The sequence below is a fragment of the Lepisma saccharinum genome, chromosome 1, assembly GCF_977018435.1.
Source record: "Lepisma saccharinum chromosome 1, izLepSacc3.1, whole genome shotgun sequence".
NCBI classification, from domain to species: Eukaryota; Metazoa; Arthropoda; class Insecta; order Zygentoma; family Lepismatidae; genus Lepisma; species Lepisma saccharinum.
The window spans coordinates 126,270,109-126,288,986 of NC_139229.1; the positions used below are offsets into that span (position 1 = coordinate 126,270,109).

The window sequence follows — 18,878 nt, forward strand, 5'->3', positions numbered from 1 at the left end:
CTTTTATTCTACATCATTGGGTGGGAAAATGCTGATGTACAGTGGGATCCACGATGGATTTTTATGTATGCTGCTGCAGAAGTTGTCAACGGCTTGTTTTGAGTTCTCTCTTATTTATAATTCTTGAAGCTCTTATTGAGTCAAATAAAGTGCACGAACATGGTGATGGACAATTTGCACGGTAATACTCATGGATCCCATTGTACAATTCGCCTACTATTTATTTTGCCGGTGGGTTTACAAAAGCAATATTAAATAACAATACACAAATCATCTCAGCAAATGGGTATTCATATCCTCCCTCTTTTGGAAATGCCACGATTCGAGGTTATGACCGCAAGAAAAGAGGGAATGAAGCGATGTATCAATATCACTTTTCGGTAGTGATCAGGTCAGGTGGAAAATTGTAATACCTGTTCCTGTTCCGGTTTGCTGACTCGAATTTTGTTTGAATATTTTAAAATACGTTTCTACAATGGTTAGTTGTGTAAAGTGATAATTATGAAATTATTGTTTTAGTAATCACAGTTTTGAAATAACAAGAATTAACTGTAACAATAATTGTTCTATGTAGTTTTGATAATTTTATATCTAATTGGGCCAAGTTCCGATTGTTTAAGTCAGTTTTCATAATGATTAGGGTGATCAGACGTCCTGATGTCCGCAGGGCAGTTCTTTTTTTTAGGGTCATGTCATGGTGTCTGCAATGCTGCTCCAAAAAGCCAAATATGTTCTATTTTTCAACAGTACCCTGCGAAATGTGCTGCAAAACGCCCAGACGGATTGTTTACCTCTGTGAAACTATTAGTGCCTTTGGAGCGAATGTACAATATAGAGAATGTCTCCAATTTCGTTAATTTTTTGTATACTAACTAAATTTGGCGGTAAATATGCGATATCGCCCGGACGGATTTCTTCAAATTTACAGGAGACAGTACTTACTGAAATGAGTTTCTTTAGCATTCTGGTCGTTCTTGGAGGTATTTTCTTTCATGGGAAAAAACTTCGTATTTGAATGCTGCTGAACAAGAATTAATCACTTTTTACGTAAGAAACTTGCATTGCCTGCCATATTATGCCGTTGTTTCCATTGTGTGCGTGCAGATGGCGAGAGCGTCGAAAGTCACACGGTCTCGTCAATGTTTCCAAACGTGCATTTTTTTACGAGAATTTTTTTTTTACTATGCTTACCTAACCTTGCCAGAAATGGCTTTTGGGGCTATCGTGAATGGGGTAACATTATCGTATGAGGGAAACGGATTCCTTCAAATTTACAGGAGAAAGTACTTACGGAAATCATTTTCTTTAGCATTCTGGAAGTTCCTGAATGTAGATTTGATCCATTTTAATGTGAATGCGTGTTGTTTTCTGAAAAATCTCTGTCCGACAGGCTGTTTCTGCTCCCGCCATTTGCTTTCTGCACGAGAGTGCAATGTTCCGTGTGTTAAGATGATGCAACCCCGTAGCCAGTGTTTCAGCCTCGCCGTGTTTTCACTAGAACGTGACGTGTCTAGTATTTTTTTTTTTTTAACTATGCTTGCCTAACTTAACTTAACCTAACCTTACGGAAAATGGTTTTTGGGGCTAACGTCAATGGTTTGCGACGTATTAGCATAATTTCAAATCCAGGCACGAAAGTAGATATTTTCCGGTGAACGAGGTTGCAACACTGCATAAATCGACAAAACACACTCAGAACGCCCCCTAAACCAGTACGCTATCACGGCCATAATGTGTTACAGATTCGAAACGACAAGTAACAGTAAGTTCTCGTAAATCTAAGAAATAGACATTGATATGCATTATTTCACTTTAGGAAATGTTCCACATTCGAAAATAACACGTTAGCAATGTAAAGAAGTCCGAAATATATGATTCGTAGGTGTTTCCCTCATACGATAATAGTACCCGTGAATGGTTTTTGGGGCTATCGTGAATGGTTTTTATGGCTATCGTGAATGGTTTTTGGGGCTATCGTGAATGGTTTTTGGGGCTATCCGACAATGGTTTGTGGGGCTATCGTGAATGTTTTTTTGGGTCTATCCGTCAGTGGTTTGTGATGACATAATGAACACGAAAGTAGGTATTTTTCGGTTAAGAAGATTGAAACACTGCATACCCACTCCAAAACGACAAAACACAAGCACGGCGCAAAATCACGATATATTTGAAGTAATACAAGAAGGACCTAGGGGAAATTGTCCCTCTCCCTTAAAATCCGCCAGATTTAGCGTATTGTCGCTAAAGTTTGCAGCTATGTAGCACAGACCTTTTCGAGTCGTCCTAGACATGACTTGTATATGCTGCACTCTGGTGTCAAATGTAAGAAGTATTGTCACTTTCATCAGTGTTTGCTCAACGAAGTGAACATCTTCGGAGAATAGTGGCCAACAGCCCCTTAGCTGTCAGCTCTATGCAATACGCACATCAATTGTGTTCAATGCCCTCTGTGGAACACCGTGGGACTCAGTGTTACCAACTATCTAAAAAAGTTATCCGACGTGAAAGAAGTCGTGTCAGAGTAAATTTTGTGTTAAACTCGTACATCAAACATAGTATTTTCTCGAATAAAAATATACGTATGTGTGCATTTAATATGTACGTAATTTAAGATACATGAGTGTTCACGTGCTCAAGCGAACATTATCAGGTGACGCGCCTGCATAATGCACAGATTAGAAGGCCAAAATTAGTTCATATACCAAATATTAATGAAATTCGAGATCCTTTCTTACCCTAACCTTACCGGAAATGGTTCGTGGGGATGTCAGATGTTTTGCCAATGAGCACATATTGTAACAAAATATAAGTTTTGTAGCACTAGCTTCGGTAACAGTTCGTTATATCGGAGACACATTTCTTCATTTTTACAGAAGAAACTACTTACGGAAATGAGTTTCTCCAAGCTTTCCAACGTTCGTCGAGGTATTTTCTTTCATCACGGAATATATTTGACCGGGAAATGATGTATTTTTCAAGAGAAATATCTCACCGACGCACAATTGCCATTGCTTTCGCTATGTGAACTGCATGCTGCGTACGTTTGATGACATAACCCCCTGTCAGTGTTTCCAACCCCTTTTTTTTTCACTATGCTTGCCTTAACTAACCTTATTGGAAATGGTTCGTGGGGCTATCTGTGAATGGTTCGTGGGGCTAACCGTCAGCTACCATGCATAATGGTTTGTGGGGCTATCCGTGAATGGTTTGTAGGGCTATCCATCAGCTACCCATGCATAATGTAAAATTTTCACACGTGACAAATACGATAGTAGGTAATTTTCAGTGAAGAAGGTTGGAAACACTGCATAACCACAACGTGAGTCAAAATGTGCCCGCCATATTCAGGGTGGCGACAGACCTTGAAAACCGGGAAAAGTCAGGGAATTTGAGGTGTCAAAAAAAGTCAGGGAATTTTTGTCTTGTTTTTTTTTTTAATTTTATTTGTTTATTTATTTAAGATATCGTTATGGAACTCTGCACAGGAACAGGAAATTTTGTTGCTAAGTTTTGGCCTCAACTTTTAGGCCTCTTTTATGCACAACACAACCACAGCTCCAGAAACCAGTGATGGCAGGAGGAGAGAGAGAGAGTGAAATTTCGGGAGGGGCAGAAAAATGTGTTAAACCTCTAAATATTACATGGAAAATGCATTGAATTATAATTTTTTCTTGTCCATATGAGAGTAGTAAGGGGACAGAACTTTCAACACATGTAGGGGATGGGAGCGGGTGGCACCTTCCGATAGTTGTTGGACGTCGTAGTAAGCCATTTTGTTGGACAAACTGAAGGAACATGGAAACAAATAGGCTCCATTGATACATACAATTTTTGTTGAATATCGCCACCCGGCAAAGTATCTCACTACAACATGGGACTGAATTTGCATGTGTGGCACTCGTATGGAATTGATTTTTGTTGGATGTCTTTGGAGGGCAACAACGAACAAAAATTGCATGCCTAAACAAGAAGAGCTTTAGACTGCAAATATGCTGCTCGAATTTTATTGCTGGGTTATTTCATGCCAACTGACCAGATGGTCCCCGTCTCAGATTTTGATTAAATTTGGTACAGGAGATGGTCTGAGGCCTAAATAAAATTATGCAAAATTTTAGCTCAGTATCTCCTAAACTTTGCCTTGAGACACCTCACCGGAGACACGGTGCTGGCAACGTTACCAGAGGGCATGTTTAGCTGCCTCCTGTGCAGATCATGATGGTCTCAGAGGTCAAAAATTGATATCTCTTATACAACTACTTTTTGTGTATATTTCAAAAACGAAGTCAATTTGACTCCAAGCTCCGGAGTTTTCTTGCAAATGTTGGCTAAAAATAGGAAAAAATTCACTGTGACATCTGGCTCAACAAACTTCACTGCCTTACAGCCTGGAAAATAACAAGTCTACAGTTGCTGTATTTTGCAGTTTGATTTAGAGTTACATAGAGAGTACTAGATTAAAATCACAAGTTTCTCAATTTATTAATGTCCAACTTATTAAGGTGGAAAGATTGACCGGAAACTGAAAAAACACAAAAACCGCCATGTTTGAAGCTCTGGATGAACATGATGGCAGTTAAATATTGTCCTTTAATGAGTTTCACTGAAAAGAGCAAAGAAAAATACCTCAATGAGCAAAAATTCATCATGGTGACCCCCCATTTTCTAAAAATAGAACACCTTGAATTACGACAATATTTGTTATTTCGGAGAACTATGTTTATTTTTTGAAAACCCTCCTACGTTATCTAATCCAGTAGAGCAACTGTTAGCTAAACTTTTATGGACAAAGAATAGTCTGAATTTAAAAAATGAAGCCACTTTGAGTGTTATGCCCTTGTCATTACATTGCAATTGTTTGACATTATTGGAAATATTGTATGTGTTTGTTTTTATAATTCACATTGCACTAGAGTTATGTATCATTCAGTTAAAATATTGTGTTTGTTCATTTTTAATATTTAATATGATGTCACAGATAATCAGTATAAAATGGACAAAGAGACTAACCTTTATGTGCCAACCTTGCAACTTGCATTTGTTGTGGGTAAGCAAAAAATCTGTCAAAAATCGTAAGACGTAAATCGTGGAGTTTCAGAAAGAATGGTAAGGACAGCCAAGGAGTTACACCAGAAAGATGGAGTTCTTGCCATGCCTGCTAAGAAAAAAGGCAGACCTTTGCCTTCAAGAACCAAAGAGCTTGTTCAGAGTTTCTATCAGGATGAAGAGTACAGGAGGATGTGTCCAGGCATGAAGGATAAAGTAACTGTGAGTATAAATGGTGTCAAAATGGAAAAACAGAAACAGCTCTTGCTATGCAATTTGAATGAGCTGCATGTGCAATTTCGGAATAAATACCCTGATGTAAAAATTGGCATTACAAAGTTCTGTCAGCTTAGACCTGAATGGTGGATTACTGTTTTAGCAGCAGGGACACACAGTGCCTGTGTGTGCATGATGCATCAGAATGTGAAACTCATGCTTGCTGGAATATCACTGAAAACAGAAGACTACAAAACACTCATCAGCAGAATTGTTTGCAATATGGAGTCAAAGGAATGTATGGTATATCGTTGTGAAGCATGTCCAGGTCAAGATGCAGTTGTTGATTACCTTTGGCAGCTGCTTCAAGCTGAAAGCACAGATCCAGAAGATATAGTTGAATTTAAGCAGTGGTTCCACACAGACAGACACACACTGATGACAAATCAGCTGACAGTTGAGGTGTTTGTTGCTGATTTGAGTGTGAAAATTTACAACTTGTCTGCACATCATTATATTGCTAAATATCAAGCAGGACATCTAAAGGGGTTAAAGGAACAACTGCAGCCAGGAGAATTGATCATACTCATGAAAAAATATAAATATGCTGACCAAGGCAGTAATTTATTTTATTAAAAACATAAACTAAACTGATGAAGATCTTGCTAGAAGGTTGAAACGTTACGTTTAGTTTATGTTTTTAATAACATAAATTACTGCCTTGGTCAGCATATTTATATTTTTTCATAATAATGGAAACAAGGCTTAATGAATGGTGTTATGATCATACTCATGGACTTTTCTGAAAATTACTCATTTGTAATTCAAGATGCTGTGCAAGTGTTTCATTGGGAAAACAGCCAAGCTAAGTAGTTACATCGAAGACGTAAGTACTCTGTGAAATAACCTCTAAGAACTAAGTTTGGTCTAATATCTCAACAAATTCACACCGGAAGCTGACTAATTTGTGTATTCCGGAATCGTTTGTAAACCACAGACGTCAGGTGCCTGGGCCTTTAATAAATATTAATACTGTATTTTGTGGTGTATAAATACTTAGATAGTTTTAAATATAAAAATTCACTGCTGATCTCATTTTATGTGGTTGACGTACGACGGCTGAATATAAATTGCTCTAATATAAGCTAAAAGAAAGAAAAAAACGTTATAGGTTTGAAGTTAGTAATTGGGAAAAAGTAACTTTCAAGGTGCAGAAATGTGTAATTTTAGAAAGAAAACAAAAAACTAGAACGAGTTCAGGTTTGGCACTCTTGAAATCGTAGCAACGATGGAGAACGTGACAAGCAAAAAGAAGAGGAGTCTCACTTATCGCAGAACATTTGAGCAACCTTGTGTTCTAACGTCACGGGAGAAAGCTTTTTAATTTTAGGCTAGATGCCTATGTCATTAGGTTAGGCTAGCTAGGTTTAGTTCTCTTAGCCTAAATAATAATTTTTCATTGTATTTATGCTAATGGAATAACCTAACAGGCCTAACCTAACCTCATAGGCATTCTGCGAATTTGTCAGGTTAGGCTAACTAGGTTTAGTTCTCTTAGCCTAAATAATATTTTTTATTGTATTTATGCTAATGGAACTTATCCTAACAGGCCTAACCTAACCTTGTAGGCATTCCACAAGACAAAAAAATAATGAAAGAAACTGTGCGTAAACAATATGGACTTGAACAAATAGAGAAATGTATTGCTTTTAGTAGCAGGAAAAACATTTTTTTACATGCAAAAATATAATAGTAATCTGAAAAATAACACCGGAAAATGGAAGCAGAACGTACATACTTTCAGGGGATATAAATGTTGTTAATCTATTTAGAGGAAAAAAGCAGGCTGTGTTTCGCCGTGAGGCCACTCTTTGAAAATAACTCAATTCTGGAGATTTGCATGTTTGATGCATTGATGAGATGCTGAAAGGGACAAATATATTCTCAGTATTGATTAATATTTAATATAATGTTCTGTGGTTGTTGGTTGGTTAATTTGGTGTTTTATGCCCACTTGATGAACAGTAAGGCTAATCGGGACTGGACCTACAGTTTTAAACTGGGATCCGAACCACTATGTGCCTCCACCGGGTATTGAACCAGGGACCCTTGATTACAAGGTGCCATCGGGATGCCCTGGATGTTTTGTGGTTAGAAAGTATGGGAAGAAAAACAGTAAAACAATAACAAGGTTAATCTGTAAAATGTAAAAGATAAGGAACGAAAAAGAAAGAAATGAAAAAGGAAATTTACAAGAAGAGAAGACTTCCGTCTTGAAGTGGTTGAACACTAGGATGCCTGGGGAGGGATGTTCTTTGTGAGTGACCATCCATGAATTTAACTATACCATCATTCGTCCCCATTGTTGTAATTAGCCAGAAGTGACAGAAAACCAACTTTCAGCAACAAATATCAAGTCAAGAAGAAAACAGATTAAAGAGAATTGTGTAATATTTTGCAAGACATGTAAGAAGCAGGACTTTTTCTTTGTCTAAGAAAGGGGGAGGGATGCTCTTGACCATCCTTTTTTTTTAGTTATAGCTGAAACCTCCCCCCCCCCCCTATGCATCCATGTATGTCCTCCTTTTACTTTCAAAAAATCTGGTCACCCTAATCGTGGTACACAGGCATTTTTTTATGGTTCGATTTCTATTTGTCTTGTTATCACATACGTCGTAGTTTTAGTGGTTAATTACTGCATATTTGCTCTAGAATGGTTTTTCACTTCCATGTACTCCTACATGATTATTCTCTTCCAACCAACTATTCATTTACTCTTGTCTTGGTTACATCTAGATCACATGTGTGATGCGAAGGGTTTTCGTAGCTGCGTTAAGCAAGTTGAGTTTAGGGCTCTTAGTATTTAAATAATAAGTGCTTGCATGGGTATGTTAGGTGGGCCAGTTTTAGGGCTCTTAGAACAATAACTTCCACCAAATGCGTTTAACATCTCATTGTGTTGGTGCTGGTCTCAATGTGACATGACATCCCTTCGAGCCTCGTGTCCACAGTAGTCTATCGATTTTAAGTAGGGATATTTGCGTAAGGTACATTTGACATTATATTTTTGCCGATAAATAGGACTTTTGGGAACTGCAAATAGTGCTAAATACTTTCAGAAAGATTCAATTTGCTTTCACAATCATTTCCACTCGGGTATTAATATATTATAAAAGAGTTTCGTCGAATGAAGCAGTATACCTACCACTGCCAAGACCTCATTCCATGGTCACCTAATTTTAGTCAACATGGTCCATCCAATCTTTGTATTTCATTCATCTTCTTTTAACCTTTCTAATCCTCTTAATGTTTCATTTCTTGGGATTCCCTGAAAAATGATTTGGAAATTGAACAGTGAAGTTATTAATTTGTAATTACTATTTTTTTTCTTTGTTATTTTTATAAGCATATTTTAAGCATGACAAGTGAGGTAACTGATCATTATTGAAGGAGGTTGGTTATCAGTAGGAGATATGATCTCATTTTCAATTTTTATTTTTTTATGTGTTGAACTCGCAATTTCTCATTTGTAATAATCATATCTTTCATTTCAGCATGGGCGAGTGAAAGTCCGTACAACTGCTGAACAAGAGGAAATAAAGAAAAAGGAAAGAGCAAAGAAATTGCTGCTGTATAATGCTGGAATGAAGAAAACGTTCGAAAAAGTAAAGTTCCTTTTTTAAAAATGTAGAAGCGCAGACTACAGTGATTAAATATAAATCAAGAGTGCAATTATCCCTCATATTGAACTAATATAGCCACATTACAATCCACCTACGTAATGAAAGCAGTCAATTTTGGATTGAATTAATGATTGATTTAACGCATTTATTTCATGTTCCTGGATTTTATATTTTTCCCACATTATTTACTTTGTTGTTGGCACCATTGCAAAAAAAATATTATAATTATTTCCATGATCTTACACATTTCTCGCATTCAGCCACAGGTCCCTGAAGAATGGGGAATTTAGGTTCCATTAAGAGGAGTGGTTTTAGGGGTTAATTTATTTTATGGATGTTTATTATAAGTAGGGAACAGATTTTTAGGTGCTAAAAAGGAGGGCTTTTAGGTGCTTATCATAAATTAATAGGCATGATCATTAATTAATAATAATTTTATGAAATATCCTGTTTTAGATGCAATTTGTATACAAATGTTACTATTTTAGGGCAATTAATACTATTCTTTGATTATAAAAAATATGCAATTTGTCCAATGTAAAAACTTTGCCCTATATTGAAGCACCTCACCACCATATGCTTTTCAATGTTCTCCGTGGTGAAGTTCTTTCAGTCGTCCGTGAGTGAGCGCTTGTACAGACACGGAACTTCTGGGTTGTAACAATCCCATTAACTTTCTACGTATGTGATCGTTACAACCCGGAAGTGTCCATGGAGAAACGTCTTTCTACGCCGCAGGACGTTATTGGTGCAAACTTCATAAATGCAACTGCTCCTGATTCCCAAGGCAGGATTGGTTCTCCCCGAGGCGTAGTGCTAACGTCATCGACTTGGAGGCACATAGTGGTTTGGATCCTACTTTAAACTGTAGGTCCCGATTAGTATATCTGTGCATAAAGTGTACTAAAAAAAACAACCTCGAAACTCAAATCGCAGGGAAGTTTGGAGTTGTGTTCTCTCCTTGATGAACAGCATCTATCCTAGGGCAGTTGTAGTTTCCCTATGCTGTTACACTGTTGGAAACCGGGAATAATGTCTGCCCTGTTTTAACAACTGGATGATTTTTTTAAAACTAGGATTCATTCCCAAAACAGCCCACACTTCTGTTTGGTATTCTACACCAACAGTCCCTTTAATTTCATGGGAAGTACAACATTTAACAATGGAGAACGGCTCCTTCAGTCAGTTCGCTCCACATTTTTCCAATTTTGTGATGTAGGCTGGAAAGATGACAGAAATTTGCACAGACCAGGGTGGCGACAGACCTGGAAAACCAGGAAAAGTCAGGGAATTTGAGGTGTCAAAAAAAGTCAGGGAAATGTCAGGGAATTTCGTCTTCATTGACTTTTTTTTTTATTTTCTTTTTTATTTAAAGATATCGTTATGGAACTCTGCACGGGAACAGGAATCTCGTTCGTAACTTTTAGGCCCCTTTTATGCGCAACACAACCACGACTCCAGAAACCAGTGATGGCAGGAGGAGAGAGAGAGAGAGAGAGAGAGAGAGAGAGAGAGAGAGAGAGAGAGAGGGAAATTTCTCTCGCCCGGGCATTTTAAATCCGAACACTCTTTGGAGGAGAATTGTTATAACTCGGGCACTATGGGAGAAATCTACTTCGGATTACTTTTGTTTTGCAGCTAAAACATCAGCGCATGCAACCGTGTACAATTCAGAACACCGAACCGGGGAAGGGGGGCTTGGGGGGAGGGACGTCCCCCGAATTTAAATGGAAAAAAACATAAGAATCTGGAGTTTGCCTCCTCTTCTCCCGCTATTTTGGGGAAAAGGCGCGAACTTTAGTATTCTTTTCAAAGAATGGACATTTCTCAAGAGAATGAAACATGTTTCATGTTCTTGGGTGCCATACAAGTTGAATAAAGCCAAAATGTGAATTTTTTTTTTTCGAAAAATAGGTAATTTGCATTTTTGGAGGAAAATTGTTATAACTCGGGCACTATGGGAGCAATCTACTTCGGATAACTTTTGTTTTCCAGCTAAAACATCAGAGCATGCAACCGTATACAATTCAGAACGCCAAACCGTGGAAGGGAGCTTGGGGGGCGCGACCCCCGAATTTTAATGAAAAAAAACCATAAAAATCTGGAGTGTGCCCCCTCTTCTCCCGCTATTTTGGTGAGAAGGCGCAAACCTTAGTATTCTATTCAAAGAGTGGACGTTTCCAAAGAGAATGAAAGATGTTTCATGTTGTTGGGTGCCATACAAGTTGAATAATAAGCCAAAATGTGAAAATCGGTGTTTTACGAAAAATAGGTAATTTGCATATTGCTCAGAAAATTGATATAACTCGGGCACTATGGGAGAACGCTGAACCGAGGAAGGGGGGTTGGGGAGCGCGAACCCCGAATTTCAATGAAAAAAACATAAAAATATGTAGTTTGCCCCCCTCTTCTCCCGCTATTTGGGAAGAAGGTGCAAACTTTAGTATTCTTTTCAAAGAATGGATATTTCTCAACAGAATTAAACATGTTTCATGTTCTTGGGTGCCATACAAGTTGAATAATAAGCCTAAATTTTTATTTTTTATTTTTACGAAAAATAGGTAATTTGCATTTTTGAAGGAAGATTGTTATAACTCGGGCACTATGGGAGAAATCTACTTCGGACAATTTTGTTTTGCAGCTAAAACATCATAGCATGCAAGCGTGTACAATTCAGAACGCCGAACCAAGGAAGAGGGGTTTGGGGGCGCTACTACCGAATTTCAATGAAAAAAAACAACATAAAAATCTGGAGTTTGCCCCCTCTTCTCCTGCTATTTTGGGGAGAAGGCGCAAACCTTCTCTTCAAAGAATGGACGTTTCCAAAGAGATTGAAACATGTTTCATGTTCCTGGGTGCCATACAAGTTGAATAATGAGCCAAAATGTGAAACTGTTCGGAAATGTGGCATGGATATGTTGCGGAGAGGGGGGAGGTTGGTCCTCAATATGAATTTCCCAAGCTTGCTCCAGACCTGTGTCAGAGTTTCCACCCAAACATAAGAGTATGAAGGTCCAAAAAGCACATTCATTTCGTAATCAGCACCATGATAGCATATGGTATCATCGGGCCAGTACGACCTTAAGATTAAGCCTCTAAATATTACGTTTGGTTTTTGGTTTGAGTTGGTGTTTTAAGTCCACTTTATGCACAGTAAGGCTAATCGGGACTGGACCTACAGTTTAAAGTGGGATCCGAACCACTTGTACCTCCACCGGGTATCGAACCCGGGACCCCTTGATTACAAGGCAATAACGCTACCACTGCGCCATGGGGGAGGCTGCTAAATATTACGTGGAAAATGCATTGAATTATTATTTTTTTTTCTTTTGATTTTGATTTGATTTGATTTAGTTTATTTTACTTCGCGTTTTGTGCTGCTTGGATAATTTGGGATAATTTGCGAAGATGGGGATGAGTGATGAAATGATGAAATTGATGAATGGACATTCACAAACAACCAAGCCCGACCGGGATTCGGACCCGGGACCCTTGGCGTCGCAGCGCGATGTGCTAACCACTCGGCCACAGGGTCGGGCATCATTTTTTCTTGTCCGTATGGGAGTAGTAAGGGGACTTGTCAACAGATGGAAGGGATAAGAGCGGGTGGCGCCGTCCGATAGTTGTCGGACGTCGTAGTAAGGGATTTTGTTGGACAAACTGAAGGAACATAGAAACAAATAGGTTCCATTGATACATACGATTTTTGTCGAATATCGCCACCCAACAAAGTATCTCACTACAACATGCTACAGAAATTGCATGGACTGCAACATCCAACAAAAATCGAATGCATAAACAAGAAGAGCTTTAGACTGCAAATATGCTGCTGGAATTTTATTACTCTTCTGACTCACTTCACCTTATTTAATGTAGCAGTGCTTACGAAGGTTTTCTTTCATCATCCTGACGTATTACTGGTTTCACACAAGTTAACATACGTTTACAATGACATTGCACTATTTTTAGATATCAAGAAGAATCCAACCGAACGGGATATATATTGAATACTATCACGAAAAAGTGAAACATAAATCTGCATTGGTGAACGTTATAAAAATTGGCAAACTCCCAACCTCAAATTTACTGCAACACTAGTATCGCAATGAAATTAACGCCACTCTCTGTCATGTCTGTTTAAATTCGTGAGAGATGGTCATTAATCTCTCACTGGGTAAGGTTGATGTCCAATATTATGAAATAAAATACTAATAATAAATACATAAATATTTTAATATCATATTTACTCGAATCATTCAATCATAAAAGCAAATCACTTTCTTCAAGAATTGACTTTTCTTTGCCAGCCCTGCTAAATTTTTACTTTTCCATCTACTGATTTATACAAGGGGTGGCCAGAAAGTAATTTCCAATTAGTAGGGATATTGATTTTTCACAAACACCAAAACCGTGAAAAATGGTAATTGCTGCGAAGTTATGTTTAGGAGTGTGCAGTGATGTCTGGACACATTTTTTGCCCGTTCGAAATAATGCGAATTGTTGGCATTTTTAGCGATTTTTTTTAAAAGAAATGTCCTAAAACAACGAAAAATTCGATGAAATCCAACATTCTTGTCTTTTCTAGGCCATGTTTGTGTACATAGAACATGCAAGTTTTCCAATATTTTACTCGAGTAAACTATAGAGTTATATGTACATGGAATAATTCCGACAGCCACATTAAATCATGTATTTACCACGATTTTTTCAACCTCTATCAAAACCATTTCCATCACAGAGTAAAGTGGCAGGGTTCTAACAGGAGATCGAGTGCGTATCTACCGTCACACAGGAGCCGCACCTTCGTATTTGTCGCACGAGATATGTTTTGAATTACCAAGCTAAGGGCGCACGATCGGCATTTGTTGAGCGAGTAATAATGGAGCACAGTCGTTAGTGCGTCTGACTACTATGCGAGATACCCGGGGTCGATCCCCTGCAGGGGAGAACCGTGATGTTTTCCACCTATTCAAACTGCTCCGGCGCCCACCCAGCATCATATGAAGCTGGTACCTTGAGGAAACTTTGAGGGATAAAGGTAGCTAGGAGCATGGTGCTGATCACATCACCCCCACCTTCAACCGTGATCAAGAAAGTGGGGCCCTAACTCCACACCCCTATAAACCTTCATGGAAAAGTGCAGGGGACCACTTTACTTTTACTTCCTCAAAAATCTGTTCCAACATATCAAACTGTCACAAAAATACTTAGATCATGTGACCTCCAATTTAAAATAATAGTTTAAAAGCACAATGGAGTATTAAGTTTCGGTATATTTGGCAGATAAATGTTCTAAAACAAAAGTGCGAATTTTGGGAAACGTAACATACAAGTCAAAAAAAGATAATGCCAATTTTTGGTGCCATAATATATCGGTATCTCTCACATGAGATTGATTGATTTTAATTTTTTGGGTGCGTCGCCACTTAAGGTCATTATGCACGCTTCAGTATATACGGGGAAAGTTCCATTATCTAAAACCTTTACCTTAAAATTAAAAAAGGGGTATGGAAAATAACTTTCCCAAAATAACTTTCAAGATATCAAACTCTCACGAAGAGGTGTAAGCCATGTGACTTACAATTTGAAACATTAGTTTAAAAACTCCATGAAGGTATAATATCAGATATTTGCCAGAAAATGCGCTATAATGAAAATGTGAATTTTGGGAGAAATAACACCGTATAGTAAAAAATAAAAAATAAGAGAATACACCAATTTGAAAATAATATAAAATAACAAAGTCCCTACCGATTAGGCATAAATAAAACAAGAATATCAGTTGTAATTTATTACATTAGTAACAGTGAGTCCTAACCTAATTTTCGGCATAATCACCACCGTTGTTCTAGCATTTGTCGTAGCATGGCACTAAATGTTGTATGCCCATGGCATATGTGTCTGACAGCAAAGACTGGAACTATCTGTACCGCAGTGTAGCTGTCAAATCCTTGCCCTGCCAGAAACCTCTTCAGTTAAACAAAGAGATGAAAGTCGGTACATTCAAGGCCAGGGCTGTACAGGGAGTGGTCCAAGATCTCTCACCTGTAGTGATGCAAAGGGCCCGTGTGTAATCAGCTGTATGGGGTTGTGCACATTCGATTGGCCTTCCGTGAATTGTCTGCATCATCGTCTGACCATACCATCACGACGTCTGGTCTGCACACCTCACACGATTGCTGGTGGCTGTGTGCCAAATTCTGAGCGTGCAATGTAGGCTACATCGCAGTCAGTGGGAGACTTTATGAGAGCTGCAATCTTTAACCTAGAACTGTCCTAAATCGGCTTCATTGCAACTGTACCAGATTACAGCTACATGCCACTTCTTCCTGCCTGCATGTGTGTGTGTCGCTCTTCGACCACTAGTGCTGCGCATTGGAGCTTTTTTCAGGGTGCCCCTCGTATATGAACTTTCAGAACCTTTTATTATTAGAGTGTTCCTGTTTTAATGTGTGGTTAGCTAAATCAGGTACCTATCCAATGTAATTCTATAAATTGCTTGCGTTAAATTTCTAATACCTACATACACTTTTCGTCAGCATTAATGGTATAACTGCATGTAGTCAGTTTCACAGTACTTCACTTGGATATACTGTACTGAAGCATAAATCCCATTAATAATGTAAGGAAATATGACACTTTATTTTGTTCGATTCAATTGTTTCACTTATATGCAATTGTTAAGTTGTTTGCTTTACAGAGAAGAGAGAAGTAGTTTTATGCATTGCAAAATGAGTCCGCACTCATGGTTCTTGCAAGCAGAGGGTTCCAAACCTCAGTGGAAATATCAACATATAATACCGAGAATGTATAAGGAGACTGATAAATTACAAATTGTATTTCTTAATCATTCACTCTTCACTCTTATCTCATTTAGTCGTAACTTTAAAAATAATCAAGTATTTTATTTTAAACTTACTGTGTATGACAAAATTCCGTAATCTTTCCCTAGCTTGTGAATTGTAATAATTTTCCAAATTCACTATTTTGCAGTTTGAATTCAAATCATAGAGAATAGAGAAATTAAGTCAATTTCATAGAAGATAATATTGGTACTTAACAAATCCATACGTGGATCTGTATGAGTTTATTATTTCCATTTGCAAGAACATCGATTTAGTTTAGTTTCTAATTGTCAGGGAAAAATATAAATTTTGTCCTGGAAAACCTGGAAAAGTCGGGGAATTTCATTTCTGCTTTTTTGTAGCCACCCTGACAGACGTTGACACCCCTTTCTGTTGCTTTGCTTCTTTTGCTGCTAGGATTTGTTCAGTCTCAACATTCAAGGGTCTCAAATCTTTGTGGTAGAAATTAAGGGTTGTTCTTAATAAAAGTTATTCTTAAAGTTAAGTGAAATGTTTTAGGTCCCATAGAATTTCAGTAGAGGGGTGCTGTGTACATTAAACACAAAGATCTCTAAATAGCATGCATCTAGGACGTAGCAAAAAAAATATAGGTATGGACCTAGAAATCAGTTCCCTAATTATAAGTATGTATGTTCGGTTTTGAAGAAAAGAAGAATCAATTTTGAATTCAAAAACAATATTTTTAGCTACTTGAAGTACATACATTACCTTCTTTATTATTATTAGGGATCAAACACATTAATTGGTACTTCATTTATATGGCCACTACAGGCATATTCAAGAGGTTTGACATCTGGTGGAGGCACATAGTGGTTCAGATCTCACTCTAAACTGTTGGCCCTGTCCCGATCTGTGCTTAAGTGTACTTTAAATTCATTCTCAAACCAAATTCAGACATATATTGGTTTGTGAATGAAGTTACGGATAAATTTTACCAATCCGATATATGCGTAATTAGCCTGAAACTTGTTGCAAAATTCCGCCATTTTGTTATTATTTTTATGAAAATATACATGTTATGTGCATGTTCTAATCTTTGAAAGTAAAAATGTTAATACACATTTTCTTTTTCCAAAGTCAAAACCCATTGCAGTCATCTAGTTATAAACATTAATTAAGAAGTTAATGAAGCATTCATGTAGTTTGAAGAACATTTCCAACTTTGTGCCAGATTAGTGGAACACCAGTTATTTTATTGGTTTCAGTAAAATTTGAATCTTGTTCCATCTGCAATTAGCATTGATATTTCTAGGTCCACTTTATTGCAAGGACCTAGTTGAGACTGGATCTTCGATTCTACTTAGTCTCTAAATTACATTATCTGAGCCCTTGATACATTAGATGTTTCTTTTCTTTATTTCATGATAATCAACAATGGCTTGAGGAATGAGAAAGACATGAATGTGTGCATGGTGTCAAAACTTCTATGCAAGAAGGGTAGAACAATGCAATATATATACAATCTGTAACCGTTTTTTCATCAACTTTTGCTAATTTTTAAAAAAAACTTAAAAACCTTTTTCCATTTTCAGCGTAAAAATGGTGAATATGATGATGAAGCATTGGATGTTTGTGGTCAGCTTTTGAGTGCCAATCCAGATATCTATACTCTTTGGAACTTTAGAAAGGAAATATTGTTATCATTTAAAGAACAGAGGTAAGTAATTAATCATACGTGGTAGATTTTGTAGTAAGGATTCTAAATCAGGACATTTATTCGAAGATTTGTTATGCATTATGTGCGTCTTCTTGGGATCGATTTTGCATAAGAGTAAATACTCAGTAATTGGGTTTCAATAACATGTAATGCACTATTCTGTCAGTTTTCCCTTTTTTTCTGTAGTGCAAATCAGGAACATTTATTTACAAAAATTAAAAGTTATATTTGGTGCTAAATTGTTGCTGATAAATTAACCATTTATGTTAAAGAATTATTAGTTAGGCATAGAAATTGGTATGTTACATGTTGATAAAATTAATTTCTGCAACATGACTTACAACAGGCATAATTATTTTTTTCCTTTAACATTTTGATGTACTCAGGGAAATGCTCGTGGTTTGAGAATAAAACAGGTAAAACAAGTAATGAACATTTGTGTGAATTAGTGTGCAATGGATAAGCCACATTGGAATAGTAGGGTAATTATAAGGGAAGTGACCGTTTTGGAAGGCACACACTTGTCAACCCTCTGTTCTATGTGGTACACTGCTGGGAAATGCATTCATGAATATGTAAGCTAAGAATGCCTTGGCATCTGGACTCCCAGTAAGGATAATCCTGTGGGCTTTTTGTATTGTCCTGTTATATTGCCTACATGAACACTGAGCACCTGTATACAGACAGCTTTTAGGTAAACAAATTTTAGTATTTGATACATTCCGTCTCTCATTTAGTCTTTTAGTCATTGCAAAAAACTCAAGTGATGTGATGGTTCAAAGAGCCTGATCACTATTGTTCCTTTGAATTGAGTAAAAATATTATGTGAATAATGTGTGATCCAGAAGGGTTTTGATTGGAATTAGGTGTAAAATTTGATCTATGGGCTACCAGAAGTAAGACTAATGACCAGAAAAGAGAACAGTAATTTACTAAACTATGCAAAGCTATCCTTGTGCTTTACACTGCCAGTTTACCCAATGTGCACACTATTTAGAGACTGGATGAACCGCAGAGGTACTTTATGCAGGGAATTGAACTTGAATCTCTTGCATGTCAGTCTGATACCGTTACTGAATGGACTGCCTCAGCTACATTAAACCATGCTCAGGATATTTTTTTTATTGTCACAACATATTTCATTATTGTTTCTTTGGTACTGGATTATTAGATTTGTTTTTATTGACATTCTCATTTGGAAACATTATTGTAAATATGAACATGGTCTTGATAGGCCAAATTATATTAATATAAATATTATTTATTTTCACTTTCTTGTCAGGGGCGGCGCCAGAAAATTTTGATCGGGTGGGCAGGATATAAAGTACATAATATATATGAATTTCACAAAAATGCATTCTCTCTCTCCCAATTTCTTATGTATATGTTTCCCCATTTATTTTTGGTGGTTGT

At 37.3% G+C, this 18,878-nt stretch overlaps 1 protein-coding gene across 3 annotated transcripts in view; it reads left to right on the forward strand.

Moving 5' to 3' along the window:
• The first annotated feature begins 375 nt into the window (after positions 1-375).
• The window catches only part of RabGGTa (Rab geranylgeranyltransferase subunit alpha), a 54,789-nt gene continuing 36,286 nt past the window's right edge, over positions 376-18,878 (forward strand). The window contains exons 1-3 of one of the 3 annotated variants that reach the window (XM_083138394.1): positions 376-391; positions 8,814-8,924; positions 17,341-17,465. In XM_083138394.1, coding sequence (XP_082994520.1) covers positions 8,904-8,924; positions 17,341-17,465 — 146 coding nt within the window. In that variant the 5' untranslated portion in view covers positions 376-391; positions 8,814-8,903. Of the gene's footprint in view, positions 392-418; positions 479-5,148; positions 5,266-8,813; positions 8,925-17,340; positions 17,466-18,878 lie in introns of those variants that run through there. The other 2 variants (XM_083138393.1, XM_083138392.1) reach the window with 2 other exon arrangements.